The 10832-nt window shown below is 25.7% G+C and overlaps 1 protein-coding gene across 1 annotated transcript; it reads left to right on the forward strand.

The window, feature by feature from the left end:
• The first annotated feature begins 1251 nt into the window (after nt 1-1251).
• Nucleotides 1252-9814, forward strand: LOC112682328 (protein takeout-like). Its single transcript, XM_025552879.1, has 6 exons — nt 1252-1461; nt 8432-8524; nt 8632-8779; nt 8843-8979; nt 9079-9228; nt 9567-9814. Exons 1-6 carry the CDS (start codon nt 1377-1379, stop codon nt 9716-9718), a joined length of 765 nt encoding a protein of 254 aa, XP_025408664.1. The 5' UTR covers nt 1252-1376; the 3' UTR covers nt 9719-9814.
• The last annotated feature ends 1018 nt before the right edge of the window (nt 9815-10832 follow it).

The following is a 10832-nucleotide window of genomic DNA, read 5'->3' on the forward strand; positions in this document are numbered from 1 at the left end:
AACAATTTCAGTATATCGAACTCGAGTCTAAAATCTATATTATAAAATTAAAAGTTTATCTAGTCTGACTTTTTCAATTTTTTAAAAATAAGATATGGAAATTAAAAAAATATATTTAAAAAACAATTAAAAATAATTTTCTTTTAAATCTGATAGATTTAAAAAAAAATTAGAAAAAAATCAAGATATTATTTTGGTTACTACGTTTTTAGCGATTGCATAATATATAATTATATAAATATATATAATCTAAATATCTAACAGTAATTACTAATTTAATGTTATGTATTTAATCCTAGTGTGTTTAGTTCTCCTTGATGGATAAAGTGATGGTAGAAGGTAAACACAAAATAATGCTCTGATAATATTTTACACTTACAAGTAACGGTTGTAATCATTGAGCTAAAATCTTGAGTATTAATGAAGGTCAATATCAGATTGTATTATTGTTGTTTTTAAAATTTAAATGAACATAATGTTTTATGCTAGCAAATATTTTATGGATTTTTATTGTAATTAAATAATTGTATAATAAATATCCTTATATTAAAATTTCAGTTTTTAATAATTAAAATTGCAAATTATTATATTTACAAATAATAAGAATCATAAGAGTAATTAGCTGCATGATGATCATTTCAAAGTTCTTCCTTGAATTTATTTTACTGTAAAAATAATAATTTTTTTAGAATTACTGTAAGAATGTTTGATGAATTTAAATAATAAATTAATAAATTTGAAACCATATATTAAATAACAATAATACTTAATTTTGCTAAGTTTATATCAATCTATTGTAAATTAATTAAAATATGCAGTGATTTATATACAATTCTTCTCTACAATTTTAATGTTGAGTTGAAATATTAAGGTTTTATGGATTTTAACATGACATATTATCGTAAAATAAAAGTTATTTCTTGTAGTATCATAATTATACAAATATTGATTTATTAAACTAATATAAATTTGATTTCTGACGTTATTAAAAAAAAGTTATAATTCTAGAAGAAATAAACATTGTAAAATTAATTTTAAGATATAACCCAATCACTTATTTTATTTAATATATTGAGTATACTATCTGAATACAAATCAGTTTCAACTGTAATTAATTAAAATGTATTTATTTTCACAAAAAAATGCTGTTGACGAATACCAGATAAACAAGTTTGTAAGTACTTATAGAAAGTAGTAGGGAGATAAAAGTATTTAAAAAATATGGTGTATAAATAATGTGGGATAGTGTAGTTTATTTAAAATCCCGGAATCATAGTCAGACAGTATAAGGTTTGAAGTTTATCGAGGTCGACGTGTTATTTGTAAATTGAACTAACACTTTATGGAACATTATTTTCTTAATAAAATCGAATAAAATGACTGCTAATATTACAAAAATTATTTTTTTTCATATTTGTTTTATTTTTACCATAATAAATGGAGCAACTTTATCAAAATTGCGTAAGTATAAATTCTGTTTTTAAGATATTCAAGTAAGTATATTAGAACCCACATTTTATAAAATTCTACATTCTTCACTTTTTTCATATATTTTCTTGAATATTTGCTTAAGAAAAATATTATTATGATTTGAATTTTGAATTATTAATGTTAATATTTTTCCTATATTGTACAATAAATTATGTAGATAATGATTACATTATATTTAAATACGGTGGAATCTTAGATCTATATAAATAATAATATAATTTTAAGAATAACATTTGTTAAGTATTCATAGCCTCCCTCCCCTCCAAACAAGCATGTTCAATGGAGCTCATTATTCTACTGAAAAATATCATCAAACAAATGTTTCTATAACGTTCTATTGAAACATTAATTTTTTTGGGGATTTTGTACGCAAAAATAAAAATGGTAATCATTTTTATTTTTCTGTGAATCTTAACGATATTTATCATTTAGACAAAGTGGATGTTTCTCCTGAGCGTTTTTATTCAGTCTTATTTTTATAACATCAGTGGAAATAGACCAGAGACTAGAACCAAATCGAAAAAAATCTGTTTTTAAACCAGAACTCTTTGAATATTGGGAACCGGAACCTCACCAAAACTCTAATTTAAATTAATTTTTAAAACCGGAACCTCGGTGGAACCCTGATTAGAATTTATTTAAAAGCTGGAATTTCACCAGAATTGATACTTTTTTGTAAATGTTTTTTACGGTTAATTTCGGTTTTTTTATAATTTCATTATTTTTATTTATACATGTCATTAGTAGGTAATAAAAACTAAACAAATACGTAGATATATTATTATTAGAATTAGAATTTTTTAAATTCAAAAATAATCAATCAAGTCCCTACAAAATTCAGACGTCTGAGTATAAAATATTTCTACGTAAAAGTCATTTTATTTACTGTGTAATATATACCTATAGATCTTCTAATTGGCTCAATAACGAGAAATTCTAAGACCATGTTTATAATAAACTAAGCATATTGTGATTGTGACTATTGATACCTGATGTACCTACAGCACGTTTGCGTGATTAACACATTTTTGTCGTTGTTACTTGTTACCGTCTATTAGTGCTCTGCATGGTCCGGTCTTAATCAGTCCGGTCTAGTACGGTCCTAACATACAAAAATTACTGGATTGTCGGTTTGGTCCAGTTCTTAGATGAAATGCATTGTTTTTAGTCCGGTCTAATTAAAAAAAAAAATAAAATGAAAATCAGTCCGATCCGATCTCAGTCCGGTTCCAATCATGGAACTGAAAATCTAAATACAGATATTGTTAAGTAAACAAATAAAACGAATAAAAACCTACAAATGTAGGTATATATTTATTTATAAATTCGGGTAGTCCGGTTCAGTGTAATACTAAACGTATTATATGGTACGGTCTGGGCTAATACAGATTGAACCTTCGGACCGATAGTCCGGTCCACGGTCTACTTTATTAAATGTTATTTAATTACTGATTCGGTCCGGTCTAAAAATAATGTGAAGCCGTCGGTTCGGTCCAATTTTGGTCTTTGATTAAAGTTTTAGTGTGGTCCGGTCCGACTTCGGTCCCCTGGTAAAATTTGAAGTCCGGTCTGGTCATTAAAATAACGGACCGTGCAGAGCACTACCGTCTATATATGTCTATTTCCTATTATAAAATATTATGGGTCATCCTAACACATCAAAAATATATTTCTATTATAAATGATTTTAAAAATATAAGTCATTATTTAAGTATAAAAATGTTTTTATTAGATTGATTTTTTTTAATAAATCACCAATAAATATTGAATTATTTTTAACTATTTACACTGTTGTTAAGTATCCTAAAATGTTTTTATATTCACATATTACAGATTATATTATAAGGAAAAGCAAATATTTATAATCATTGTATATATATATACATATATAAGGTTAAGTTATCAGTATAAAATCAAGTAAATGTGGAACAGATGTTCCTATGTATTATCTATTGAAATCCTTGAACGCAAGTCTAACCTTAAACAAATATAATATGCTTGTTTTGAACAATTGAAAATTCGAGCATAACAAAAAATACATTTTTAAAAAAATATCTTCAGGTCCCGCATGTGTCAGAATTATTTTTTTCACGTCGTGTCTCCAATAATTTGTTCATAATAATGTTATGCATAATCATTATTAAAACGGTTGTGGCAAAATCTTTTTATTTTTTAAAGTATACTATGAATATTTTCCTTTTTTTGTTAGTTGTAAATCAGAGTATTTTATATTCGAAAAAAACCACAATTACATTATAATTAATAGTATAATTATGGTGTGTGGTCGGAATTATTATTAGATATATTTCAGTAAATTTATAAAATTCCTTGAGAACATACATGATTATTATAATTTGTTTGTGGGTATTATCAGTCAAAATATTTCTTTCTACATAGTTTAGTAGCAAACATATGACCTTGGATACGTCTTTTTTTTCGCTTATAATCAAATTTATAAATTAAAGAATGCACTTACGGTTTTTATAGATCATAATTAAATAATAAGTTATACAAATTCTAGATGATATTACTAAAAATGTAACAATTATGAGAAATTTGCGTTAACAGAAGATCAATCAAATAACAATAGTGGCAATCTAATTTTTAATTTAAAATGTTGATAGTTACTTACTAAAATGACATATTATGGAGTTATGAATCTTAGTATAATATTTTCTAACAATTAAATGACATTTTTTAGATAAAAGTTTTCAAGTACTACTATTTAATCATCTTATATTTTTTAAACAATTTTGAAGACCTCGTTCTACTAAAAATATTCTCACTTTATCAAATTACCAGATCATTGACCTGGATAATTGTTGAGTTAAATGGTGTCGTTTATTTTAATATTATTTACATTACTAGATTCCTCTTCAGAATTTTCTTCATGTGTTGCATTGTTTTTAGTTTGATCTTTATCGTCATAAATACAATTTTCATTAACAACATTTTTATTCAAAAATTCGGTATTTTTTAAAAATTTGTTTAAAAATTACGTAATGATAATTAATTCTTTTACTTATAGCCTTTATTTTTATTTTTTCAGATCCACTTAAAATGTACTATTTTTTATCAAGTTCTCGACCGCTTATTTTAAATAATTTAACATGACATTTTTTATCAAATTATAACTTCACGTATTACCATTGATAATAAATATATAGTAGTGTATTTTATAGCATTGAGCTATCTTTAGTATTTATAGTCTATGGTACTACATATACGAAATCAGAACTTTCGCAGTGATAGTTTTTGTTTGATGGTAACTATTGACTGGTGTTTGTTGATTGGTAGTGTTGATAAATGTTATTATTATTTTTTTTTTTTTATTCAGGAATAAAGGCTTCAACTATTGGGTCATTAGCCTGTGTTTACAATGTTACATGATTTTACAATGTATAATTGATTAAAGATTAATTTTGAAAATAAGGATAAAGTTATTTTTATTTATTATTTATTTTAAATTTTAGAGATATTCGTATATCCGATGGCTTTGAAAAAGATAAGAATCTGATTTTTGTTTTCCAAGAGCTTCTTCCATTGTGGTTGAATGATTTACGATGGATCTTAACTCTGAGAATTTCAGGCAATAAAGTATGATACGTTTATTAAATTGACAAATGTTATTGTGGTGCTAGTTATTTTTGGTAGGTATTCTTACGCCGTGTCCTATGTAATTACAACGAGCACAATAATCGTTTTATAATACAAATTATATGATTTTAAAAATAAATAAATTTTTAGAAATTTGTTTTCTTTCTGCGAAAGGTTTATGCCAGTTATTTGTTTAGTTTTTATAATCTTTAGTCTATTAAGGTCGATTCTCACTGGTCCGAACCGGGTCCGTGAGACGAAACGGCATGTCCGGGTTGACCCAGATTAGCCATCCACATTCATCTGGGCCCAGTTCGAATTTACAATTTTCAATGTACAACTTACAATTCAGATGTTTACACTTGTCGCGAAATATCTGAACCGGCATTATTTGGCAAACCCGTCCGGGGACCCCGAGAGCAAATTGATTACAATATTTTTCAAAAACCCGATTTGGCTCCAGCCCGGACCTGGTTCACACTAATGGAAATTGGGGCAAACGTAAATTGCGCCCGATATTTTTCAGATATAAAGTTTTGTGTAGTAAATTGTGCTCTGTATTTTTCAGGTATAAATTTTTGTATAGTAAATTGCGCCCAATAGAAATATTATTTTTATGACAGTCGTTTAGCATTACCCAGAGGACACCACGAGGAGGCGATTATCACTGTCCTCCAAAAATGTTTTTTCAGTTTACTAGAGATGAATAAATTAATTAATAAAAATAGGAAAAACTATATTTTTTAGATATTATTATGATTGCAAATAATTATAATTAATCTTTATTACACATACAAACAAATCAAATATGTGATTAAAAATAATAATTTTAAAGTAAAAAATAAAAGTTTAAACAGGAATTTATGTCTTGTATATATATATATTTTAAATCTCCAAAAAAAAAAAAATGATTTACGTCTATTAACAGATAGGTACTAACAAAACACATTAATTCTTCAATTTTCGTTTTTGTGATAAATTTCCAGCACATGATGGAATCTTACATGTTTTGCACTGAAATGAAGTTTGTTTTTGATCTTTATTTTTAAAACATATAGCGCAGTTTTTGAAGTATTTTTTTCTTTTGTATCCTGCAGGAAGTGGGATTGTTTCTTGGAAATGTGCATTATCTGGTATAAACATATCTAATTTTTTGGGTTTCATTTTTTAAAATAATTGATCACAAGTTGTATCTGAAGAAATTTGTATTAAATATCTGATAAGAGAGTCTCTGAATTATTTATATCTGAGGTTATAGAGAAAAAAATGTTTTTTATAAATAAAAAATGTGTTCCTTATTGTCATGTCTAGTAAGTGAAATAATACTTTTATACATCATGATCATTTGATCAGCACGATACACCCTATTCATAAAATCGTTATATTTCACGATTTCTATAGGTTTCAATCTTTCTTGACCTTATTTATTTGTTGATAAAATAATCGTTTGTTTATAATTAGTGGTAATACATACTACATTTCGTTTATCCTTCAATTTTAAAACGTAAACTCTCTCCGTTTCCATGTGTATTCTTTTTTTTAAGTTAATAAATATACCATTTTAATTATTGTTTAGCTTTATTTTGTCAGTGCCCGATAATTTTTTGAAATCTACTGGGGCAAAACATACGCTTTTTCATATGAAGCCATAAAAAAAATTACTGCTAGCATTTTTTTGGTTGTTTTTGTATTACTGCTTATAGCAAGTAATATATGAAAGTCTCCCAGGACATCAATTTTGGAAATTACTGCTCTAAAAATACTATATATCAACGTGGTAAAACGCCTGTTTCACTTTCCTCCAAACTCTTGTTATCATTATTAATAAGTTATTTTTAAATACCGATATTGACACAATAGAACCCGCTTAGGTAAATCAATAGAGGGAGATTTAAAGTATTGTCAGAGTAATAACTGACTTTTCTTTGTCTCATTTTCTCTGTTATACTTTTCTTTTCTTGGCTATCTCCCAATGTGTGGTCTATCTCCGTTTTGCGTGCTACGTAACGATAAATATGAGTATAGAATGCGGTCTATCAATGTTATGTGTTTTACATATAGCTGGAAATCCCCAGTCATTATTATTTATTATCTACTAATTTATATGTTTTATCTTAATTTTTCATAAGGATACATATTTTATCATGCAAAAATACAGAAAACTGAATTAGTTGGTTTAGTGTCGTTTGAGGTAAAACAACTTTTTTTAAATTTTGAGTTGAAAAAATAGTTTTTAAAATGCTAATTAAAGATTTTTTTAAACATTTTTTATAAGTAGAATTTACTGTAAAATACTTGCAAGATTATGGCTTATTACCTTGTGCAAAACAATGTCACAAATATGACAGTGAAGTAAAATTGTACCAAAGAAATGACCGAGGAAAAATATAATGGAAATAATATTTTTAATGCTTGCCTTAGAGATATGAAATTATACTTTGTGGATAATTTTGTGGATCCTTAATAAATTAAAATTTTATTTTATTTATACTTTTAATATAATTACGGCGGATCACGTCCATTTTGGTAGATCGCATATTTTTGTGGTAGACCGCATATTGGGAGATAGCCCTTTTCTTTTTTGTACATAAGATTTATGTTTATACCAGTAATTCATAATAGTTTTATAATTTTCTTCAAACATGTAATTGCGAAACACAAAGTTATACACACACACAATCCGTTAAATCACAAGTTAATCAAAAAAATAATTAAACTATGGATGTGGTGCATTACATTATATATAATGTTTCTTACTGGTGAGCAGATAATAAATGATTTACGTACAACGATCTTGAAAGCATCGTAACAATTAATACGTGAAATTTGATTGAATCATAGTAATACCACTGACTATATGAAAACAGATAGGTTATTCGGGATGTAACCAAAAATATGACGTTTATCACCACAATGAAATCAGTTCTTCGTACCAGTAGCTGTGTTTTCTCAATGACGTTGGTGAGATCTTCGTGTCCTTGATGCTCCATCCAAATCGACGCTCATATGATCCCCATTGCGATCGGATTGAGCGATAGGCCATTCGGCTTCCAGAGCCGTTGAAGCTTCCCTCATTGTGATTACTGCAACTGTACACTGTAAAATTTTCATCATTATTTTGTATATGTTTAAATATTATATTACAAATTGTTTAATGTTATATAATAATTAATTAAAAAACAATTGAAACGAAACAAATATTATTAGTAACTGCTATAATTATTAGCTTGTATTACGTTTTTAATTTGCGAGATCTAGTTCAGAACCATATGAATAAGGAAAATATTGTTTTTTAATATTAATTTGAAAAACTGTTAGTTGTTGAACCTATATATTGTTACAGCAAAAGGGTTTAAACAATGCAAAATAAGTGATCCCAATCTTAACGAATGTATAAGGGATGGACTTCAAAGCGCTATTCCTCATTTGGCTAAAGGTAAAAGGAAAAATACAAACACAAGGTTTCATTTTTATAATATAGTTATTTTTATTATTTTTATGTATTCAATAATAAACAATAATATTTTAATGTGACATCTTTAGGTATTCCGAGTTTGGGTATTATTCCACTGGATCCGCTACGAATCTCAGAACTCACTATTCAACAAGGTACTGGGCCAGTTAGTTTTAAGTTGAACTTTACAGATTTAGATTTAATAAATTTAAAGAAGATGACGATACAAAAAGTCGAGTAGGTTTATATGTTATTAGAATGAGGTCAGTATACAGACTTATTTACATTAAAAATTTGCAGATACGATCCAATAAAATACAGGTTTTATGCCGAGGTTGAACCTAAAGAATCAATAGATCTGGAAGGATTTTATGATATAACAGGAAAAGTACTAACTTTCCCAATTGTAGGAAATGGAAAATGCAAAATTAGTTTGGGTAACGACAAAATAAAATATTGCTATATTTGATAATTTGAAATTTTAATGTATACATATATTACAACGTGCATAAGTGTAAATGTTTGGTTTTTCTTAGATGTTCCAAAATTTTATGATACTGTCATAATGAATCCAGTCGTTAAAAATGGAAGTACGCATTTAGAAGTTGATAGCTTATCATGGAAATTCACGGCAACAAAATTGTATATTAAAATGGATAATCTGTTTAATGGTGACAAAGTTTTAGGTAAATTGTATAGTATATAAAAAAAAAATTTCCCTCGGAAAAATACAGTTGTAAAGAATAACTCATTTTATAATATATTGTCGAGAAAGAATATTGCATTTAAAAAAGAATAAATTTTAAATAAACAAAATATTTCATTACAAATTTAAAATCTAAGAACTAAAATTATTTGAATAAGATGAAATAAAATTTAGAAAAAGAAATTTAAATTAACATACTTTTTGTTTTAATGTAAAACTAACGACAATATTTAGTTAATGTTTTGTTCGATTCGCTTAAGCCAATGATAATAATTTGATTATTGTATATTTTATTTTTTTATTTAATCGCTTCAATAGGAGATAACATGAACTTATTCTTAAATGAAAATTGGCGTGAAGTTCTAAATGAAATGCAACCGGCTATCGAAGAAGTTTTCGGCATGGCATTCAAAGGAATTGGTCATCAGTTTTTAAATCGTATTCCACTCAATCAAATTTTCGCAGATTAAAATAAAGTATAACAATATTATTCCTGATTTTGACTTTGTTAAGTAATTTTGTATAAGTAACTTATGATTCGTAAAATATTTAACACTGAAATTAGTAATATATTAAAATTAAGTAAATTATTCATAATATTTATGCTTAGATATGTATAATAATTTATATATTATTTTATATTTATTACTACTTACAATTGTGTAGTATGTTATATTACTATATTTATGTTTTTTAAATAATTAATTACTTCGTATATGCAATTAAGATATTTATTAAGACCTTGAGATCTTACGATTAAAATTATTTAATAAATTTTCAATTCGTGTTTATTTTTTTTTATTGAATTTTATTATTTATTATTTTTTGTTTGAACTATAGCATTGAAAAGATTAACTTAAGTCAGCACAATTTGTACAATAGGCATCTATCATATAGCATGCCTACTAAAATACATGTATAAGTTTGTGACAAATATTTAGTTGCCAATTATTCAAATTTGCCGACATAGTCCCATATCATCTAATTACTTGTAAGACTAGCAATAAAACTGAATAATTTTTTTATGGCTTATTATCATGAGGATAAAAACTTAAGATGGACATACATTTAGGTCGTGTAAAGGTTTTAAAAAAATTATAAAACCAATATGAAATATATTTTTTTTAGTTTTTTTTTTTTTTATTCAAAAATAACAAATTAGTAATACATAATTATAATATATAAATCATATTTTGTTGGTTTTTCTAACACCTTTAAGCAAAGCTTGAGTTTGAGGTAGAGAGTTATTACGATAATTTAAATTAATTTTACTTTTAAATTCATTTTACTAATAAATATTTAGATTTTATACTAATATAAATATAATATAGTTTATATTATCAACTTATGAATATATTTATACATGAGCAAATAGACAAAATATATAATATAAGAACAGCATTGAGTCTAATTATGAATATTTGAATACGAGTATACAAATGTGTACATACATTATAAAGTTTTCAAATCTTATACAAATCACCTAATAATGATTAACTTATGTATCTATTTCCATTCGTTTTAGTATTGTATCTTAAATATTTTTTTACATTTATATTTAGAGAATGGAATATTTTAGGTCCT

Source organism: Sipha flava, unplaced genomic scaffold (genome assembly GCF_003268045.1).
Source record: "Sipha flava isolate LNK unplaced genomic scaffold, YSA_version1 202_pilon_pilon, whole genome shotgun sequence".
NCBI classification, from domain to species: Eukaryota; Metazoa; Arthropoda; class Insecta; order Hemiptera; family Aphididae; genus Sipha; species Sipha flava.

Bases quoted from the DNA above. Each gene is read 5' to 3' on its own strand.
- LOC112682328 (XM_025552879.1), top strand. From the start codon at position 1,377: ATGACTGCTAATATTACAAAAATTATTTTTTTTCATATTTGTTTTATT. The intron at 8,780-8,842 runs GTAGGTTTATAT...AAAAATTTGCAG, and splicing joins ATGACGATACAAAAAGTCGA to ATACGATCCAATAAAATACA. The intron at 8,980-9,078 runs GTAACGACAAAA...GGTTTTTCTTAG, and splicing joins AAAATGCAAAATTAGTTTGG to ATGTTCCAAAATTTTATGAT.